Source organism: Coturnix japonica, chromosome 14 (genome assembly GCF_054131305.1).
Source record: "Coturnix japonica strain WE chromosome 14, WE-NBRP24, whole genome shotgun sequence".
NCBI classification, from domain to species: Eukaryota; Metazoa; Chordata; class Aves; order Galliformes; family Phasianidae; genus Coturnix; species Coturnix japonica.
The window spans coordinates 15,235,145-15,258,383 of NC_140676.1; the positions used below are offsets into that span (position 1 = coordinate 15,235,145).

General features: G+C 40.6%; 1 protein-coding gene across 9 annotated transcripts in view; it reads left to right on the top strand.

Annotated features, from left to right (window-relative positions):
• The window catches only part of TLN2 (talin 2), a 175,478-nt gene extending 152,742 nt beyond the window's left edge, over nt 1-22,736 (top strand). For all 9 annotated transcript variants that reach the window (XM_085515765.1, XM_085515766.1, XM_085515770.1 and 6 more), the window contains one exon: nt 22,620-22,736. In XM_085515765.1, coding sequence (XP_085371891.1) covers nt 22,620-22,660 — 41 coding nt within the window. In that variant the 3' untranslated portion in view covers nt 22,661-22,736. The remainder of the gene's footprint in view (nt 1-22,619) is intronic.
• Nucleotides 22,737-23,239: the final 503 nt, after the last annotated feature.

The following is a 23,239-nucleotide window of genomic DNA, read 5'->3' on the forward strand; positions in this document are numbered from 1 at the left end:
AAATGTCAGCTTTCTAATTAAGCCCTGTTTTCATGGGCTATTAAACAACAACAAAAATAAATAAACAAATAAATGAAAACCACCAGAATATAAACCACAAAAATATTTTTGAATCGGTATTACCAATTTAAACCATATTGCAAACCAAAAGAAAAATACTGTCATGTTAACTTGCATACCAAGCTTTCAGCAAGTACAATTTCAGTGCTAAGTTTTTAACCACTGTACAGCTATATTTATAGGGGAAATTGCATTCGACCCTTTCAAGAGCTTCAGATCCATGCCACACTCAGTCCCATGGTGCTATGGATAAACTTGAAACTGCAGAAATGTTTTTAAATTCTTTTATTTAACTTACGAAACCTCCGTGGATTCAGCATGCTGGACTTTAGCCCAGAGTTTAATATTCAGTCTGTAAGCCTTACAGGGAGAGTTCTGGAAAAAGCTTTTGGCATTGGCAGACTTCTTTTTTACCTGCCCATATTAGACCAAAGAAACACAAGCAAAAGTATGACTCAGGCACTTTGAAAACTCCAGAGTGTAAGAATGCTGGATACATTCAAGCCAGTCACAGTGTAAAAAGAAGGAAAAAACCCTTCAGATTCCCTAGGGTCTAGGTATAAATCATAGACAAAAAGTCTTGTCAGCAAATTGAGGGGCTAGCTTCATTAATTAGAGCAACAGGACTCCCTTCCTTAGTTAACTTCACCCTTCTAAGATGCAACTTTATCTTCCACATCAACTGACCTCTTGCAAGTTGGAAGGTTAGCTGGTAGATCTGAGGTGATTTAAGGTCGGTGACAGACAGCCATAAACAGACAGAGCCTGAAGATTTCTTTCCAAACATTTCCTAGACTCCAACAGTAAAATTATAGCAGACAGAATCTCTTCAGTGTTGTTAATTAAAATCAAATGATCGGAGGACATTTAGTTATTTCATAAGACCAGTCGAAATAACCTTCTGCAGTGATCTCAGTAGAGAGTAGCAGGCTAGAGACCAAAGCTGTCCTTAAGAAAGAGCTCGAAACACATAAAGCATCCAAGTTTCATTTCCTCAACCCAACTGCCAGGACCTAAGGAAGAGGCAGTACAATTTCTAGAGCTTGGCAAAAAATTAGAAGTAATGGTTCAGCTTATCCATAATGCAACAAAACCCAGTTTTAATCCAAATCCAGAAAGAAGCTACTTCAAAGAGCACTTTGGTCACATACATGAAAATTTCCTAAGCCAAAGACAGGATTTATATTCTCTGTTAGAGATGTGGAACACTGAAAGCACTACTAATTACTCTGCATGAGTTCCATCTAGGAGCATACAGGGCATATACAGCCTGCATGCAAATACTTGACATTGCACCACACAACCATTGTCTCTGCTTGCTCAGGAGTGCTTGCTCACATTCTTGAGTGCCATCTGCTGGCACCTCATCTTTTCTCTCTACCTAAGCATGTTAATCTCTCAGAGGCTGTTCATTGTTTCACTAGTGATTTTGAAAGAGATAAGGCTGTCCAAGAGTTTTTAAATACTGAAGCTGACCTGTCTCCCCTTGCAAACTTTGGATCAGAGGCTCTAAGCAGCAATGCTATAGTGACAGTGAAATAGACACATACCACTGGTCTATGGTTTGCATGAAGCATGAGTCTGAACATACTGTTGTGGCGCTGTTTTGAGACTATTAAAAGAGAAAAAATGTAAGACTGACAGTCACTTATATAGTTCTTTGCCTGCCTCACTTAAGAAACCTGTGAGCATATTGCTATTTTCATGTGATACTTGAACAATTTTTGGAAGACACCATGTCTTACTGCAGTCGGTATATCACGTGTGGGACACAACTGTCTGAAACACTGTATTTAATAATGGGGAAAAAATATATATTCTGTAATTCTACAGATACCAGAAATCACCTTCTCTTCTGCAGGTATATTGATTTTTATAAGTGCATTATGTTTATCTTCTTAAGAATGTTACAATGTAAATTACCTCTCTCTGTACTTTTGAATGGGAGCCATTGAGGTCTGGCCTGAACCACTATTGAGCACCTGGAGAAAGAACCTGATTAGCCCTGGGAGCACAGGTGAAGGCAATTCAGCTGTGTGAATGGAAGGGGTGAGCCTGGCTGCACCTCTCTTAGACCCCATTGAAGGGCTGATTCCCACTGGGGAAGGATCTTTGGTTGGAGATTTTGTGGTAAGTCTCTCTCTTCAGAGACAGGTGAGCACTTTTCCTTTCTGTTTGTAAAGCCTTTTCATTTGCCCTAGTTCCTTGGTTATTACACCTCCTGTATTGCCATCCCACCACACTAATCTTTCTGATTGTTACATCCATTATGCTTTCAACTTTTCCGTAGTTTTGAGGCATGCTATCAGGCACAGCTCCCATGCTACCTTCACTTTGGCTATTCATGCTGTAAAGGTAAGCATGGTGCATGGCAGTACAGGTGTCTCCTCTCTTGAATCAGCCTCAGAAACTCATGGGACACCATTATGGTCTGATATGAGCCAATGATTTCAACTTTTTTGAGCTACTACATGATCACAACTCTCTGAATGTTCATGAACGTTAAAGTGATGCTTCTGTTATCTCAAAGAAAACAGCTATAGTCAAGTAAATTACTCCAGAGAAGAGAAAGTAGAGAGAGCCACTGTTTCAAGTTAATACAGAACAAATGGAATGTCTGTGTCAGTGTTCAGAATCTTACCTAAGCTGTCCTTTCACCAAGTAGGTGTTCCAGAAGAGGCTTCAGGCAGGCTGTGTTCTGGGCTCTGTTCGCTGCCAGGCTTGGTGTATGTTACTTGACTGGAAGCTTTGACAGACAAGCACTGATCCATCCAAGTTCAGTTAGTCAAAGACCCAGCTCAGTAAAGCCACAGAAGCCAAGATTGCTCCTGCTGTCCATCTGCTAAGCTTATTGCCCTCAGTATGGCATCTGTGCATGAGCCCTTCCCTTGCACAGGTTAGCATCTTTGTGCCACCAACATCCACTTTTTGTCTCAATGTGGATTGCAGACTGCAGCAGCTGAAGAGGGGGGACACCTCATCTCTCTGCTCCCCGTGCTGAGGGGTGCCAGCCCTTGCATGGAGGCACGGTGCTTGAGTGGGACCAGTAATGCTTCAAGCTGGTGTGGTGACATTCTGGAGCACAGTCAGAGCCTGTGGAGCTTTGCATTCTTCCTCTGCCACTGTCTCTTGTAAGCAACAGTGCAACGGTTGGTTTTATCTATATGCGTTAGAAAGATTTTTGTGGTCAACACCACATAGTACAACCAGATGCTGTTGAGCATGTGGGCACACACCTCAACACCTCGTTGTGTCTGCCCCTCCTCCTCACTGCTCTGCAGGATCAGGTGGGCCCAATATGGCGGCCGGGCCTCACGAGGTGAGCGCGTGCCCTTTCGCGCCTCAGTGCCCATCCCGCCTCCCGTGCATGGCCATGAGGGGCGCGGGGCCCAATGGCCACCTCATCAGTTTCCTTCAGTTTCTGCCCCTCGAAGCGGTTCCTCCCGCTGGTTCACCTGTCTTCTCCTCCTCCTGCATCTCCGGCATTTGGTGGAGAAAAAAGAGAGAGCCTTTCCAGCTCTTGGCAGTGGCTGTGGAGTTAAAACGGCATCCATGGAGCAGGGCTAGTTTGGGGCTGACAGGATCGGGGTAGGTTACTGATTTATTAATTGCTATATTAGGATTTTGCTGTGTGGTGGCAGGTGCTGTTTGCACTTTTATGAGCTACTGAGACGTAGCTGTCTTACAAGGTTACTGCATGTTGGAGCCCACCCTGAGCCCAGATCCAGGCATATGCCTGTTTGGTGAACCAGGTTCAAGGTAACTGAAGCCATTATGGAGTTAGCTGTTTGACTTGGTTTTTCAATGTAATTTGACAGAAGAGCATGAGGCAACAGCAGTACACAGCTCAGCAAGCTCACTGTGTGGGGCTGTGCTCTTCAGTTCACTGAATGTCAGTTACTCAGCAGGCCTTGAAGTAGCAAAATATGGGAAGTAGAAAGGGAAGATTCAAGATATTGTTTGAGATGTTCAAATCTGTTCATCACTGCATGGTTTACCATACAAAAATGGGAGACTTGTGCCCTTTTCTGCCAGAAATCCCTATCCAGTGTAGCAGTAGAGTGATTCTGGTCTCTGCTTGGAGTTGCAGTGGGAGGATTTGTTGTTCTCCCCCTGTGCTGTGATTTCTTCTTTTACTTCTGGGCCGTAGCAATTTCTTGCATGTTTGGCACAGTAGCTGGAGAGACACTGACCTGTGTTGTCCTCCAGTATATAAGCATATCTCGGGAGTGAGCAGTGCAAGATTTGTCCCATAGCAGGAATTCTAATGGAAAGGAACTGATTGCCCTTTGTGGTCCCTGTACCAGCATATAGCAAGCTGTGCCAGTCTGGCTATGGCTATTAGAAGTTCTCCAGCCTCCTAGAAGGTGTTGATCTAGTTGAGGAAGGAATAGCTTAATGCACCTTGCTGACTCCTACTGAGACAGCCGTATCATTCATTAATGCATTAGCTTCATAATGGAAAAGGAGTGGCTTTCAGAGGGCAAAAGGTAGGAATTACCTGATAGAGAAAACAAAAAAAGGTCAGGACACCTTTTATTCTTTTATTACTTTCCTTTCGTATAGAAAATGTAGAAAAATAGAGCTTTATTGGAGGAAAATAGTTTGCCTTACAGCATTTTAATAATGGTTGTTAACTATGCTTGGAAATATGTGCCTTCTGCATTCAGTATGTCGTGGAGAGCAGTTGTACTGATCTACTGCCTTCTCATTATTATACCACTGCGACAGTGTGGTTCAGCACATTGCCATATTCCAAATAAGATTAAGTTTTCTGTGAATGAAAGAAAAGCACTGGTGACTTCGTGCCATATAGTGTCTGATCTGGATTCAGCAGCAGCTTGCACTGGTGCTTTTTGCAGGTAAAAATGATGCTTTCATTCTATGTTGTTCAGTTGAAGGACCTGTGGTATTATATTTAAACTGGTTTTTATCAGAAATGTCAGCCTGAATTTGATATGTTAATTTACATTTTTGAGGAGAGAACAGAAAGCACTGAAAGCAGGAGTGCACCTAAACCAACCTCAAATCTCAACCATGCACAAGCAACCTTCTCTTTAACTCTCTTCTGTATTGACAAATGTGTTCTGACCCAAGCTGACTCCAAACAAGTTTCCCTTTTCTTGACAATTCCCAGCAATAAGTTTTCTAAGAATTTAATTTGGGGTTTGAAGTTTAATCTCACCTGCCATCTCTGTTGAGAAATCCCTGAGAAGCTTCAACATATTGAAGAAACCGCTAAAGCCAGTGCAAAGACTCGTGCAGATTTCAGCATGCACTGGAATGTGCCTTTTGTGAGGAAGAAGTAGGAAGTGGTAGTTTAACTATGTGGAGTGAGTTTCATGCTGATTATCTGACAGTTTTATTGGGATTAACTGTGGTGACCCCACACCGGTACCATGTTTCTCAATGTATGCACTAGCAATTTCAGAATGATGGAAAGAAAACATTTTTTGTATATTTGCTTCCTTCTTGGATAATAGTGTTCCAGAGCTCTCTGCCTGCTGCTGATGTGCTAGTTTAAACTGTTTTGGTACTTTGGACATTGAGAATATAAACCTAGTGTTATTTAAAACTAACAGGGGAGAGCCTTCCCACATTTGCGTTGCCCCTCTTGCCTTGGGTGCCTTCACTTACCTGAGAGTGTGACTAAAGGAGTAAAACACCATTCCTGTGTTCTGTATTAAATAGCTTTGTGCGCTGGGTATCATTCTTTACAAAGTATTTGTTTTGAAACAGCATTGAAATCAAATCTTATCAAGCCTCTGCTTTACTTTCCTCACTGAGTGGGGCCCCCTAAGTATAAGCCAAAGAACTAAAAGCCTGTACCTGTTTAACAGGAGACAGATGGAACCAAAAAAACTAGTCTGCAGTGCTAGAAAGCCTGGACTTCATTTCTTGCAGCCAGTGTTTGAGCAGCCTTTCTCTATCAGATACCTACCTCAAGGAAGGATGGTATGAGGTTACCTACTGGAGGCAGGATGGTAGCAGAGTAATTACTGAGATTACTACAACAAAAATAATTATGCTGCTTAGATAAATCACTGTATATTTTCAAATACGAGCAGCACAGCATCCTCAGAACTCTAAATCTTGTCAGGAGGGTCCAATTCTGACCATAACAGTGCTATGTGGTGCAAGGCGTAAAGGGTAAGTGGCAAGGTTTTCAGAAATCACCCAGCTGCACCACTACCTCTATTTAGTGGTGCTTGTAGAGGAAGTAAGGTGTATTCTGATTTTCAGAGACAAAGAATGACAAGTGAACACTGCTGGGCAAAACCACACAGTGAAATATTATACACAATGCTAAACTTTTTTGTGCAATATTCCTTTACACTTGTTATTAGTTGGAAGAGGAGCAGCTGGGGTTACATCGTAGTTCATCTGTGAATCGGTGAGAACAGATTTTTCTGAAGGTGTGTCAGTGTTAGATTAACTGCTTTTGTTGGTGCGTAGTTTGTGACATGTACCTTGGAACAATCACCGATCTGCTGTACATCTAAACCCAATCAATAGGGATGCAACAAGCGTGCCCGCTTTACAGGAGGTGAGAGTACAAAAGTTCACAGTATGAATTACTGCACAGACTAGTTTGAACCCACAATTTTAGAGAAAATTCTATTATTTACACATAGAACTTGAGTTATTTTCTAGGCCTTTCGCATGGACTCCTTTAGGATTATTCAGTTTGGTTTTGATCACGTTCTGAGACATGTTCTTAAGTGAACATGGTACTGAATCTGGGATTTCTTCACAGCATAAATGAACTCTTTCACCTTATCTTGTAATTGCACAGTTCTCTCAGTTATCCTGTGTTATTTTCAGATTAACTGAACCTGATGTGCTATGTTGGCCATATGAAACAAGGACTGGACAGGTAGATCGCTTGAGCCCCTTTCAGATTTTGGGAAAGTGGATTTAAAAAAAAGAAAAGAAGAATGCAGTGTATAACAGAATTGTCAAAATGATATTTCATCCGTGTGTGTGAGTGCAAAGCATTATGATCTGTACACACTGAATTGAGTTAAGCTGCTCCATGTGTGACCACTGACTCTACACAGGCTTTTTTTCTGACCTGGAAAGATCTATTTTTGGTCCAGCTTTTGCTTTGGCAAGAAGTTCTTAGATTGTTTAACTCATATTTCCTTATTTTATGTGAATTATTTTTGTCTTCATTGCTGTAGCTTGATCATGTGAATTCCTTTCCAAAATCCAGTGCTGTGAGATCGTTCATTTTTCTGGAGGAAACATCTCTAGTTGTGAGTTCAGGAAAGAACAGAACTGGCTCTTCTATTTCTCCTCTGTCCACAGTGATTTGCTTGTACAGATACTGTGTTTACTTAGCTGAGCTAACCCGAGGTATTAATTTGTTTTCCTGCTCAGGATTTGAGCCGGTGGCTTTACGGTCAGTGGCTGTCTTATGTGTGCTCTGTGTAATATCACAGCCAACTTAAAGGTGTTCTGTCAATTGAGGAATTACCATTCTTCCTGTTGCCCTATCAAATCTGGGCTCAGCTGTGTGAGCCTGGAGTGGGAGCTGGGTCTGTGTTTATCAGAAGAAGGGTGTTCCCTTCCCTTCCAGCTTCCCTGGCAGGAAGGGCAGACAAGGGGTTTTGTTATTTTGCCCTCTGAATTGACTTGTTTTAGGCTTGAATATAAGGTTTGGAAGTAGCCTCCATGAAAAGAAATGGGAAATGGTTTGCCGTTCATATTTTTGCTTTTCCTGCCCTGCCTAGTGAACATTTCGAACAGCCTCTTTGGTGTATCTTTTTCAAGTTACGACTGAACGTGGAAGTGAGATGCTGCTTTGGGCTCAGATAGGAGTCCACGAGGGAACCAAGTTATCAGTTTTTGCCACACTACTGGCAGGGAATATGGTATAAAAGATACATAAACTATTGTATATCACTGGTGTAGAATAGAATGAAAGATCTGATTTCCATGACTAAAATGTAAGTTCAGACAGAAGATGATAGGTGCTGTTTTGCTTTTCCTTTACTAGTATGAAAGGAACCCTTGGCAGAGCTAAATGGGTTTGGATAGGATGTAACCAGAGGGATAATGTGCACTTGTTTCTAACTGCTCAGAAGAAGCAGTATATCAGGTGTCTATTTTTCTTATGATTTACCTTTCCAATTTCCTCTCTTAGCTTTGTTTCTGCTTCAGCATGTACTGATAGCAAAATGAACTGAAGAACAGCATTCAGATGCTGATGTTTGCATGCTTCTTTCACCAAACCTCTGACTGATTCATTTAAAATCAAACCTGCCAGGATTTAAAGGAGAAATTAACATGTGGTGAGGCAGCATCAGCCGTAATAGGAGATTTTGATTCTTGAGCTACACATAGGTGTCCCTTTACAACAAACAATGGAGTTTGATTATAAAATAAAAATTCCTAAGAAACCATATCTAAAACTTCACATGAAGCACATTCAGTTTGCCTTCATCTCTCAGGTCTTTTCATTTCTTTGTGCTCCCAAGTTCTGACTAGGAGGTGCAGAGCCATCACAGGCATGGCTGGTCTAAATGGAAAGAGGAAATAGGGGACATGTGAGGAAAGCTTAAGGTATCCCCCCTGAAGGGCCCCATTAAGATCAGGGCTGGACTTTAGTAGCTTTTTGCTAATTATACTTATGAAACCCTTCTTTTAGTGTTTGCTTCATTAGCATAAGATGAAATTAGAGTAGTTATGTACGCCAGCTGTCAAGGGAGAAAGGAAAAATGAAGAGCACAGAGGATGGGTAAGAGTGAGTCTCATGTTTTACATACTTTGGGTAAAGCACATCAAAAGAGGAAGCCATATTCAGCGATGACATCAAAGCATTTACATTTTACTTGCTCACTGGGATTTAAGTGGCTGGTGATGTCAGATGTGGGTCAAGAATTTTTTGTGACCTGTTGTGTTTTGCATAGCCCTAGTACTGAGCAACTGCTTAGCTTCATATCACTTACTATAGTCACCAGCCATGTGAAGTATAATGAGTAAGTGCCAGATTCTGCACCTGAGAAGGGTGTACCTACAGAAGAGAGGATGAAAAGCTGAAGTCCAGCCCTGCAGAAATGAATCTGGGGGTTGTGGCTGATGGTGAGTTGAATGTGAGCTAGCAGCATGACCTGGGGTGTATCAGGCCTGGCAATGCCAGGCTGGTGAGGGAAGGAAATGTCCCACTTGTGCTTCACTGGCATAGCCTCACCTCAAGCACCATGTGCAGGTCTGGGTACCACAATGTAAGGACATAAAGATACTGAGGAGTGTACAAAGGGGGGCTGTGGAGATGGTGCAGGGAGGCAAGACATATGAGGAGTGCCTGAGACTCCTGGATTTGTTCAGCCCAGAGCTGAGCAGCATGAGGGGAGCCACCTCATGGTGGCTGCAGCTCCTTACAGGGAGTGGAGGGCAGTGCTGGGCTCTGCGACAGCGACAGCGACAGGGCCCAAGGGAACTGCATGGAGTTGTGTCAGAGGAGGGTTGGGCTGGTGTCAGGAAATGGTTCTGCATCAGAAGGTGCTGAGCATGGAATGGGATCCCCAGGGCATTGCTCACAGCCAAGCTACCGGGGCTTGATAAGCGTTTGGACACCACTCTCAGATATTGGGTTTGGTGTTCGGGTGGTCTTGCAAGGAGCCAGGAGTTGTACACTGTGATGGTTGGGGTTTTCTTCCAACATGGGCTGTTCTATAGCTGATTCCCTCTGAGACAAGGAACAGGTGAAGGGATCCATAAGGCACTCTGTGCCAAATCCACCTATGATCTTGTCTAATTTAAATTTTCTAATTTAAAAGCAAGTACTGAAGAAGTATTATGCTTTATGTTAATGTAATAATAACAAGTAAGGAATAACAATGCTTGTTTGCTGCATGCTGCTGTGAAAGCCAAGGACTTGGTGTCTTTTGTTGTTGTTTTGTTGTTTTTTACTTCCATGGTGTTTTATTTGATAAAAAAAATATCAGCTTCTTTTTTATTGGGCTGCAAAGTCTTAATGTGTATAAACGTTATATAGAATCCATCTAGATGTTTCAGAAATATTGTATTTGAGCAGATGGTCACTCAAGGAGTGACTTCACTTTTTTGGAAGCTTCTCCCTCTTAAGAGCATCAGGATCCAATTTTAGTGCCTGGGGGCAAATTAGAATCAAGACAAGTAACCTTTGCCATGGAGCTTTTGTCATTTATGAATTGCACATAGCAGCAATTCTTAAACAAATAATGACAAAGGAAATAAGTATTCTTAAACTTCAGCATGGGTAAATAACTCCAGCCAGCAGAGCCTACATATAAGGAGTAGGAGGCAGGATAGTATTAACAACTAAGGAGCTATAGTATTACTTGTAGCTGGTTTTTGCTTGTTTTGTGGTTGTGCGTGGAGCTATCTGACTAATCAGAGCTGATAAGGAGCTGAATTTTGTGGTGTACTTAATAGGAAATGAAGTCATCTGCATGCATGGAAACCAGCCGGAAAGTGTTCAGACAGGGATTTCAGAGTGGCTGATGAGGTCAAAGGTGGGAACCAAATACAGTCAGATTTGATAATCCTGGAAGTGTAGAGATTCTTTTGAGACTCCTTTCCCAAACAGAAGATGAGCAGGGGCTGTGAAATTTGTCATTTTGGTTCTGTCGTAGTTAAAACAGTCCTTAATTTCTTTAGAAATAGGCAAAATAAGTCTATCTGGAATGCACTTTTGAATTTGGAAGCCAGTTCCATAAAGAATTGAAGGAGCTCAGTGTGAGACTGTCCTTTTGTCACTCTTCAAAAGAAAGAAAAACCAATGACCTGCTGCAGGTATTGGGATTTATTTTTACTCCTGCACTTCAAAAAGAAAAACCCTACAGAATCAGAAGTTGTGTGCAAGATGATGATCACATTTAAGCATAGATTTAAGTAGGTGTACCTACTTAAAGGAATTGCTGAGCAACTGTGGAAGGACTCAAGCAGTTTTATTATAAAAGTTCCTGAGATCTCTCTGTGGAGAACTTGTATTATCTGTGTGGAAAGTAGTCTGAAGTATCTATCCTGACGCTCCTTCAGTAGCTGGAAAGCTTTATAAGTAAGTGTGTCAGTGAATCTGTTTTCTAGTATGTAAAGTCCTTCAAAAACAGGAAGAAATGTGCTGCACACACCTTGCCTTAGTTTTATTTTTTAAAATTTTTACTGGTCACGATCTGCTTCATTTACAATTGCAGAGGATTCAGTGATATCTGGGGAAAGAATCCATTCTTCAAAGCTGTAAAGTACTGAAGAGAGAGTGTCTGCCTCAAGGAACATATGCAAACACCAGTAGAATCAACTTTTTTTTCTTAAAATCTAAAGAACTGACTTGATGCTGTTAGCAAACAGACAGTCAAGGAAAGGAGTCTGTTTTTAGCAGCTCAGTTCAGTGACAGTAAGTAGCTATTGTTGGGATGAAGATGACATAACCCTTAAAGACAGAAGAGTTGTGCAGATAAGTGTAGTTCATGTAGAGGCAAGCTAAGAAGCTGAGTAAGCAAGTAAAATAAATGTCAGGCTGTTAGTTCAGAGACCTGTGTGAATGGTGTTTGCTAACACAGAGGTTCCATATTGCACCTCAGTCCCCTTTTTCCTTTCATATTCCTTAAGGCTGACTCTGGATTTTGAGCTTTTGAAAAGTGCAGGTAATTTGCAGAAGGAAAATTAATTGTATTCAACAGAGGATTGCTATGGGATCCTCCTGGATTTCAAACAGCCACATTCTTTCAGGTTTGGTAATGTACTTAGTGATAATGAAAGCAAGTAGCTCATTGTGTTGGTATGAGCAAGGTGTAATGCAAATAGGCATTGTGCAAACATTGTCAAACTGCCAAAGCAAATTATTTCAGGTTAATCCCAGCTCTCTATAAAAGCAGATTTATAACCAAGGAGAAGATCATTGTCTGAAAACCTTACTGTTGTTATCTGTAGTCCTCTTATCTGGAGATCTTCCCAGAGAGCAAAACGTATGACTGGTTTCAGGGCAGGATCTCTGCCATGTCGCTTTGACAGGGCCCATGTAAGTAGTACTAATCAATAGATTCAAAGCTTTAAACCAAGCTTAGTGTTGTGTTTAGAAGCTTCCCAAGCTGAAGGTGTAGTAAACCATTAGGGGCAACCACTTTCCCAGTGGTGCACATTCAGCATCCCCTTCCTTAGACCCAGCATTTTTCCATTGGTGGAAATGGAAAAAGCTCAGAGAAGAGTAACATGCTTCTTGACAATCAATGCACTTGCAGCCAGCAGGCAGACTGCAGAAGAGTTTTCCAGACTAGAATCACTGGCATGCTGGTACGTGTGTGTTAGCAAGCTGAAGGCTGTGTTGTTTGAAAACATGATTCAGTTGATATCAAGAAGTCTTAGAATTAATGTTAGCGTCAAGCAGAGAAGCATTTTGTAACTGACTTACTCTTCTGTTTGGTCACATCACTAACCCCTCTGCTTATTATCAGTGCCTGAATGCGTGGAATCCCTGGAGCTGTAATAAAAAAGACCTGTTGAGCATGTAGAACTGGGCAAAGCAGAATTGCTGGTAAACTGAGACCCCTCCCTGTATTTGCAGAGCAAGTATCTCTTATAATTAATAAGTGTATTTACTAGTCACAAGTCTTTGATAAGTAATGCCTCAACAGCTCAAACCTTTAAGGTACAAGTAATTCCCCAGCATTAAATGAGAAGCCTTGATCTGAAGGACTTTGAGTGAAGGAAGTAAATGTTTCAAATGTATATCTCAGATGTTTTTTTTAAAAAAAAAACCTGGAGTATGACAGGGCTAGAAGGGTAAAAGAACATTAACTGGGCTTTCAGACTATAATGTACATTACCCACTCCTATTTCAGCTGCTATTGCATGGGCTCTGCAGGTGAGGTCTTACCAGTGCAGAGCAGAGGGGCAGGTTCACCTCCCTCAACCTGCTAACCACACTTCTTTTGATGCAGCCCAGGATATGTTTGGTTTTCTGTGCTGTGAGGGCACATTGCTGGCTCATGTTCTGCTTGCCTTGAGCCTTGGCAATTCATGACATGTCTGTTATCATATTTCAGCATGTCTGTAGGAAATTAAGTAAACCTTCTGCAAAAATTGGTACTACTGGAGTGGAAGTAATTTGATAAAGTCAGCAGGTCAGATTACAGAAAATACTTATTTATAGATATATGCTCACTGCAGGGGCTGGCTGTTTTTTAAGAAGAAGGATAATCAAACACTGAGTTATTTAATAGCTCTGAAATATATATATATGTGTGTGTGTGTGTGTATATATATATATATATATATATATATATATATATATTTGTACAGCTTTGCATACATGACATTTTTGAATGAGAAATCAGTCCTCTCAGCTGCCTCAGATATCACTGAATCATTAAGACTGAGGAAGATCTCTAAGACCATGTAGTCCAACTGTCCACCTGCCACCAATGTTACCCACTAAACCATGTTCCTTATTACCATATCTGTGTGTTTCTTGAACTCCTCCCTGGGCAGCCCATTCCAGTGACTGACCACAGTTCAGAGAGGAAGTTTTTCTTGATATCCTACCTGAACTTACCCTGGCATGACTTGAGGCCAGTCCCTCTCATCCTATTGTGACATGTAGAATCATAGAATCCCTGGAGCTGGGAGGGATGTACCTGAGCAACCTGTTCCAGTGCCTTACCACCCTCATGGTAAAATGACAAATATCATATGACATATGCCATATTTTTTACAAATGTTTTGATTTTCTTGAAAGGAAGGAATTTTGGCATTGAGCTCTTAAAATGCCCTGCTTTATTGCAGTTGAAAGCCACTCTGGTTGTCACTCAACAGGTATCTGTTGGCTGATACTTTCCCCTTTTCATCCTCAAGGACACTTCCCTACTCCTTCCACCCATACTTCATCATTCTTTAGCAACACTTGGTCTCTTAGGGCATATTTGGTTCCTTGCCATGTACATGTGTGTCTACAGTGGGAATTGAAACTTTAAGCTCTTGCTGGACAGTTTGGAAATAAATATACATGTGTAGTTCCAATGTCCTTGTTGGTGGATATGTGGATGTTTGCACTGTTGTAGGGGTTTCAGTCTCTAGAGCTAAAAACCTGCTTAAATATCTCAACCAGGGGAGATAAAGACTTGCAGACTGTTATTCACTGTGGGCAGAAGGAGATGCCTTTTTTACTAAACAGTGTAAAACCTGGATTGTGTCTGAGTCGTTCATCTCAGTGCTGCTGTCAAATTTAGTTCTACATTTTGTCTCAGTGGAGTCCTGTAATCTGTACTTAACTGTGCCATATAAAATGAGGTTGCTTAAGTTATCCGTCCTTCAAGTAGCAAATGGAAATGCCATTAATTTTTGCAAAGACTGGAAAGGTGATAGGACTGTATCTAGCTGGAGCAGCAGGTGATGCAGAACACAATAACTTAGAAGGGATCTTTTCTCTTAGCAGACAGACATTGTCATTTAAACCTGCAATAACCAGAAGTAATTGGAATGATCATGAAGTGGTAGGACAAAGCTTTCATCAGCATCACCTGATCACTGGCTGCTGTGTCCACAGATTATAAAATTCACTGACACACATTACCAAATTCTGTAACACCCCTTGCTATTTACTGCTGTCTCTGGCTTTATTGTTCTCTAATGATGACCAGATGGTTGTTTAGCTAAAAAGCTTTTCTGCAGTATCACCTTTGAGAAGGAAGCTAACTATGCATATGACTAAGCTGCTAATATCCCTTCCATTCGAACAACTTGGTCTGGAATTTGCAGCTCTGCTTTCAAGGAACTGGGTTTTATTCTTGAGTCTGTCCATATTAGAGATCGTAACATAGCCTGAACAAAGGTATTGATAACAAATGTAAACAGTTCTGAGTGCCGTATTCTTTATCTTTGTGTGAAAATTGACTTTTGTGCATTGATGAGAAAGCAAATATCTGAAAAGATAAATATGATAATTATAGGAACAAGAAGCTGAAGTAGCCCCCACAAAGCCTAGATTCCAGAGCACCAAGGGTAACCATTCAGAGCTTGATACAACACCTACTAAAGGACAGTGCAAGTCACAATACATTTCCATGGTTGTTTCTTTGAGAAACAAGCATTTCATGAGCTGTGTTGCACTGGAGATGAGAGAACCACTTCTCTCTTGTAGAACAGAATGAGGAGCAGGCTGGTTCTGAGAGAATCTTGAACTCCATTTAGTTACTTATTACTAAATGAATAACCATGCAACCAATCATTTGTATTCACTACTAATCAGCTTTTAGAAGAGAGTTTGATGGCTCTACATCAGTCAATTAGCAAAACATCTTTCTTTCTGATATATGTATTTGTGAAGGGAAGGATAAATAAATGAGCTAGCAAATAACCCAGTGTGAAAGAGGTTAGATAGGAGATTAAGGGATAATGAATTGTAACAAAGTGGTTTGGTATGTGTTTGTATTGTTGCATTTTTAAAGAAAATCAGATTTTTAAAGAAGAAAATTAAATATTCTGTTTAGTTTAAATCAATAAACAAATCTGCTTTTTCAGGAAGTGTTGACCCAGCAGAACAGCGCATGGCAATTGAGAGAAATGCCCTGGGCTATAAAAGTCTGCTTTCTTTTTTCAGCTACAGAACATATAAAAAGAAACCACAGCTGCCATTACGAGAGCTGACTTCAGATTTGAAAATGTTCTTGTTGTGAAATGCAAGTTACACAAGAAAAGAAACACATTTTTCGTACTCTTAGAATCAATTCTTCTACTGAAGTTCCTTCTTTTTAATATTTTGGAAATCTAAACAACTTTCTGCATAGGCAGTAATGTGAGATGCTGTTATTTTTTACACTACGTGAGTGTGATAGAAGCTATTTTTTCATTTTTCAAAATTAATCTCTACGAGTTTTGCACAACCTTTCCCATATATTTTCTCTCACGCTACAGGGTGTGCAAGTGCACAAATTTCCAGCACTCCTACCCTGCAAGTAGCATGATTCTAATGCATCTGTTAGTGTAGAATCCAGAAAAAATATTTTGCTTAAGCCAATTTCTGTTCTTTCTTTCCTTTTTCCCTTTTTCTTTTCCTAAAGCAGCACTCCAGAGAGCACCAGTGGAATTTCCTGATGGCAGGGCAATATTATATCCCATTACAAGTGTTCCACATGTTCCATATTAGGTGAAACATTTCTACTGTCAGAAACAAATTTCCACCTGTTGCCTTTGAAAATGCTGTCTCTCTTTGTCTGTCAAAAGAGACAGAAGCCCTACTTCATATTTCTTACAGAACTAGTCATTTGCATTGTGTGGCTCTAAATCCCATCTTTATTGGCATCTGACTTTGGCATTCAGCTTTGGAGTGATGAAAGCCTGAGAAAGCATGTAGAGGTGTGACAGAAATGGGAACAGTGAGCTTGCAGCATTTTGTAGATTTAAAAAGCTGAAACTTTCCTCTTGCTCTTTGCTACGGTATTTGCTGCGTGTTCCCCATGGGTGCAGGGATTAGCTTGTTTCCATTAAAAACACATTTAAATTGAACTAAGAATCTTCTCTTATTTTTGCAGCAGTCCTTATGAGGTATCTTAGAAGAATCCTATCATATGCTTGCTTAGCATGAACTAGACACGTAAAACAGAGGAGATATACTTTGGTGACAAAAATCAAGCCTTTGAGATAGATAGTCAAGTACTTACTGACTGCAGTAGCATTACTGAACTTTGATTTAGAGGACAGCAGTAAAAAATTATTCAAACTTACGTAGAGGCAGATTTCTAACACCTGGAATGTAGTGTATGTGTATATACATGTGTGAGGAGTGCTTCAAAAGTACTGGCTCCTATTTTGTTACGTAGGCCCATGACATCAGATGCTGGTGGTATGGCAGAGGAGACTGAGCCTTCCCATCAATGTTCTGGAAAGATCCAGAGGAATGGCTCTTGTTTATATAAGGAAGGCCTATTCTAAAAGCCTCATTCCCTGAATATCAACCCAATAATGACAAATGATTTATCTGGAGGCACCATCCAATGTTCTGTGTCACAGTCTAGGAAGCGTTAAGCCTTTGTACCTACCTAGCAAACAGAGTACCAGCAGCAATCAAATAGGCAAATACATAAACAGTAATATTGCAACAGCACTGGTCACAGCTGCCCTATAAAGCGATTCATTACTTGACTGATGCTATTCTCAAACTCATTTTGTTTTAATTTTTAATAGAGTTGCTACTACCTAGGTATTTCAGAATATAACACTACCAAGTTATTTCTGCTGTTTTAGGCTGAGTATAACTTTTAGTTCCCTCAGTAGTAGCAATGATTTTATACACTTTCACCCACTAAGGGCTACTTTTAGAACTCTATTTCTGAAGAGCCAGGCTAAAATTTCCTTTTGTTAAAGACTATATTAAAACATTCCAGGATGCTTTTATTTTTATTTTTATTTTTATTTTTTTTCTGTTTGAATGTCAGCAACATGCTTGGTTTGATGCAGAGATGTGTGGGTTGTGCATTTCCTGCCCGTGTCTCACTGAACTTTCTAAACACTGAATCCTGTCCTGAGATTCTCTGAAATATGAAGTCCTTCATCTACAAATGACCCTCATGTTATTCTTTTCTAGTCATAAGGTGTGTTTAGCATGATCAAAACTGAGTTGAGTTTTGGACTTGAGAGACTGAAGTGACCGCTGTGGTGTGATCTTCTGAGTTGTATCATCCCCCAGCCATTAAATGTAATAGAATTGTCTTTCCATAGCAGATGTGATCTCTACTTTCTGAAACTTAGGGAAGGAGCTGAAATAGATAAATTTTGAGGATGTACTCTGTGTTGTACCAGTGAGGGGATGACCTGCTAGAGAGGAGCTCTGTGGAGAAGGATCTGGGTGTTCTGTTGGAGGACAGCTTGGCTGTTAAACAGCAGTGTGCCCTTGTGGCCGAGAAGGCCAGAGGTATCCTGCATTAAAAACAGCATTAACAAACAGGTCAAGGGAGGGGATCCTCCCCCTCTACTCTACTCTAGTGAGGCTGCGTTTAGAATACTATGTTCAGTTCTAGGCTCCTTGTTTCAATAAAGACAGGGATCTCCTAGGAGTCCAGTGCAGGGCCACAGAGATGATACAGAGCCTGGAGCATCTCCCGTATGAGGGAAAGATGAATAACTTGGATCTGTCCAGCCTGGGGAAAAAAAGACTCTGGGGGTATCTGATTAATGTTTATAAATATCTAAAGGGAGGTGGGAGGCAAATGGATGAGGCCGGGTTCTTCTCAGTGCTGTGTAGCAACAGGACAAGGAGCAATGGCCTAAAACCTAACCATGGGAAGTACCACAGAGACGTGCAGAAGAACTTTACAGTGAGGGTGATGGAGTACTGGAACACACTGCCCAGATAGGTTATGAAGTCTCCTATGGAGATATTCAAGGCCCCCCATCGGAATGCCTACCCATGTGACTTATTGCAGGGAACCTACTGTAGCAGGGGGGTTGGATGCAATGGTCCCTTCCAACCCCTGCAATTTTGTGTTTCAGTGGCCAAGATCACCCATTATTCCTAATAGCATATACATTGTTTCTGTTCTTTTTGATCGTAAGTACTTTTCATGATGCTGAGAGGCAAGTTTTTTGCACGTGCTTGGTTATATATGTAGTATCATGGAGTCCATGTCTTCAGGCCAGCAGTAAGATTGTAATTCTTTGCTGATTACATGGTTAAGAATATTGCAGCAGACTTACTGAAGACCAAAACAGGTACATTTTTCCTGGTATGGGAAAAGTCAGATTGTTCAGGACAGAGCTTCTACCTTAGAAGAGGAATAGACTGTTCTCCTGCCTATTGCGTAAGAAATAATAATGCACTATAATACTTAATGCACTAGTGTTTGGAGCAGGGAAGCTATTAGGTCCTTTATGACAAAACATGGCAAAGTTTACAGTAGACTGACTAACATTACTTTAATTTTGGGCCAAATGCAGGAATAATTTCACTCGTTTCCAGGTTGATGCTGTGATAGATCGGATTCTGTATGTCTGTTATTAAATAATGTTCTAATCTCTTTTTCCTTGTTACAATTTTGTCTGCAGATTTTGATTCTGGGTTCAAGTAGTGCTTGAAGTAATGTAAGGCTTATTTTCTCATTTTATCTTCTTTTCCTGAAACAGGTGAAGATTAATCCTGGCCAGGATCAGTAGCCAGGGGAGAAGACTAGATGTAAGGTTGTGTTTGTGGTATAGAGTTCCTGTGTTTGCAGGCTGTGCGTTATATAGGGCAGAACAGTCATTTAATGATGCAATTTAGATCTCAATTACAGCCTGTGTGAGACAGTTGCTGATGTTTCAACATTCTTTGTTTTGCACAGGTGCAATAGGACATCTGTTCTTCAACTTGGATGTAGGAGCCTCTGCAAGGGAAAGTGATAGATCAGAAGAAATTCTATAGGTTGCCATTTGAAGTGCCTTTGCCTTCTTCAGTGCTCCTTTTCTCTTAGATTATTATGGCTATGATCAAGTTTAAAACAATAAAGAAAAGTTATATCAGTAACATTACAGTAAGAGCAAAAGAAAACTCTATTTCTCTTGCACCTCTCTTTGTAAGAGAGAGAACCAATATGGTTTGTCACCATAAAAAGGACAGACTTCAGTTTTGTTCCCAGTGCTCATTTGCAGTTGTCAAACTTATTCTGCCCTGTTGTCTTAAATTCTTTCCAATAAATTGAAGCAACATAGCTTAAAAATGGCCAAGGTCGTGGTGGGTTTTTTGTTTGTTGTTTTGTTGGTGGTGAGAGTATCTTGTTCCATCTCTTGGGAGGTTATTTAAAAAAATAGAAAAAAACAATAACCTTGAGAATAGAAAGTGACCAGTTGTACAATGAAAAGCAAATTATTTATTGCAAATATACTACCAACATTTGTATGACCCACGATAGTCTGGAAAGGGAAGTTAAAGTTGCATGTTATCCTTCCCTCTTGGTTTTTCCTACTTCACTGTAACAGTGATTTATGCATCTGCTGTCTTAGCCACAAATGGGAAAAAATGGATTAGAGCGAGGTATCAAATGGCAGAAAATCAATTCTGCTGCTGATACTCCTGTATGTAGGCAGAACCTTGGGCCAGAGTCATGCCAAGTGCGACTTCTCACCCAGAGGATTATGTAGCACTGGAGCACCACACATCCATGCCAGTCTTAAGCAGACTTTGCAGTCAAACGTAAATCTAGGCATTTGATTCCCACACATTGCCAAGAAGCTTATACACATGCTCTTTGTGACTGCAAATATATTTTTGAACCTTTCTACTGTCAGGAATACTTGGGAAGGAATATCTGTCTTGTTGTCTATTGGGTTTTATGATAATCAGTTCTAATAATAATGGGTACTGTCTGTTATTACCTTGAAGCAGTGAACTGAAATCAAGCCCTATAATGAATAAAAACTTAGTTGGAAAGTATTCTTTTGTTCTCACATGGGTTCGCTGTCATCTCCTGAGATGTTATTAATTTCCTTTTGGAAATTGCTACAACAATCAAAGCTTGATATTTTTGCCAGGCATTTGGTTTGAATAAACAGCTGTATTGATTTACAGAGATGCTGGGCCTCCTGCCAGTTGTTTCTTTGCACTGCCACTACGAGTATGAAAGGATACCTGACACAGTGTGCCCTCGACTGAGCTGTATCTTGTCTGCTACATCCTACTGTATTCACTTTCTTTCTGTTTGTCAAAGCTGGCTGACTATTAAAGAATGTAATGATTTATGGTGTGAAAGCTGGAAGTGGCCAGCTAGTTCTTGGCTTGGTTCTTTTCATCCCAAACCCACATGTTTCTCAATCCCCCCTGGGGATCCGAAGCGTTTCCTTCCGAGCTGTTTTAAGCATGAATCTGCTTCTCCATCTCTGCTCTTTAGATTTTAAAAAAGAAAATGCCTGGAAAATGCCTTTCTTGGAGACATTCCTTCAAGAGTCTAGATGAGAGCAGAAACTATAATTAGAGTGGAAGGCTCTGACTGCAGATTTAATACCTCTTTCCTTAAACAAGCAATTTTGACACTGAGAGTAGTTAAAGTTGGGGCAATACTGTCTGTAAAGTCTGTTTAGAAGCTTGCTGAATTCAAGATGTGCCAATGGTGCTAACAATGACAGCTCAGTTGTGTTTGTGGGATGGGATGCCATAAGAATGTTGGTAGCATCGCCCAGAGGCTTTCTCCTGCCAGAGAGGCAGTGAGCTTTCAGTGCATCAAACGAGGCATTCCATGAAATGACCTGAGCATTTCTGAGACCCTCAGCAATTTAAAACACAGCCTGTGATTGAACGAACAGCTGGTTTTATACATAGATGGGCATCAGAAAGGTATGGTACATGGAAGCTACTGATGAAGAGCTGCCTTCTTTGTTGAGATTCAACATGTTAAGTGCAGACAGTAGCATCTTTTTTCTGTAGTGGCAACTGTCTCTTTAGAAAACAAGTAACCTGTGGAGATGAACGCTGTAATGCAAATGTGATCTTACGTCGACTTCCACCAAATTCTGGTATATGTTCAGTTAGCAAAGGGAAACAAATCTTTATATTCTAGCAGACTTGTGATTAACAGTCAGGATTAAGGTCAGATTGCTAATTGTGATTAATTACTTGATTCTGCACTTGGAACTTTCTTTATTTTACTCATTTGGATCTTTCAAATGCTTCAGGTGGGCAGGCCTGGCCATCTGCAGAACCTTGCAGAATTTCTCAGGAGTGCCTGTGCCTAAAGCAATAACTCCCCTTTGTACTTTTGTCAGCTGATCCAGAAGTTGATTTTGAAGGTAGGCAGTGTGCTCTTTGCTACTCTGCCAATGGACACCCTCAATCTAGTTGACATGTCTTTCAATTGCTTCTGACACTAAACTACGGTAGAAAAGGACCTAGAATGTTGCAGCAGGATTTTGAGTCTGTGGGCTTGTAGGGTTTTGCTGTTCCGCTAGCAGCTTGCCTTTATCCTTATTCTTTGTGAAAGCAGGAAAGAAAAATCCTTTACAAAGATTCTAACACCCCTTGTTTCCCCCTTGACTCCATCTATGTTATACTCTTCATATTTTCTGATCAGCAGTTGCAGTTTTCTGTGAAGAGTGAGTGCTCTCTTCCAACCTTGACCCTAAGTTTCTTTCCCTATGACTGGATGCCTGGAAGAAAGCAGAAGAACAAGGTGCATTTGTAGAGAGAGTATTCTGATATTTCCTCATCTCTCTCTGATCTGTGTTTTAGATGTCATCTAGATCAAAGACAGTGATTTTATGTTTACTAACATTGGGTTATTTTTTCACATGAGTTTGCGTAGTTAGTTTTGAACCCTCAAACATGTGTTCTCCAGACCATGTGGCAATGAGCTCAACGCTATCTCCATGTTACCTGAAGATCTGAGCCATGAACAGTATACAAATCTTTCTTGATCCTCACTTTCCAGTGTCTTATTTTGCATCACAGTGAATTTGCTTTAATTTCCTTGGTCAGACTGAGACCCTGTTGCTGGGAAAAGGAATATCACAGCACTAGTATAAAAGTGTGCTTCTTTACAAACATGATAAGCAATAGAAAATGGTATGATCCTGAGATTTACAATAATGTGGTTTCTGTTCCTTTTATTTTTTAGAATTAACTTCAGCATTTCTGACCATCTCCATGATGCTGTAATCCTTGAGCCCCTCTGGCTACTTACAGATTGTATTTTAGAATGGAGCCTGAAGACTGAGGGATCTTCCACATTCAGGTATGAGCTTTTTTTTTTTAATGCTGATTATTGCTCATTTACCCAAGTTTTGTCACAGGCAGCGAATGCTATGCACTGTCTTACACAGATCAAAATCTTGATATCCAGTCCAAAAGATCCATGTTTTCTAACTTATCTCTTCAGATAAAGATGTCACTTATGGCTAGGGAATCTTGACAGTGTAACAGAACAAATATGCAAAAAGATAAGTAATTATCCTCGAAGAAATGAGTTGCTTGTAAGTTGACTTAATTGTGTCAAAGGGATTAAGTAATGCGTAGTTTACCACCATGTTCATGTTTCTATATTGCTGACACTGAAATGAGAGACTAGTTAGTCAAGCAGATACTTCATAGTTTTCCTAAGAGTGAATGGATGAACCTTTTTTTAGTTTCAAGACAATCAAGTTGAACAGATGCTTCTCTCAGAGGCATTTTAATTGGACTTACAAATCTATCTAAATTCTCTCCCTCTTTTCTGACACTGTACAAAACGGAATCCAT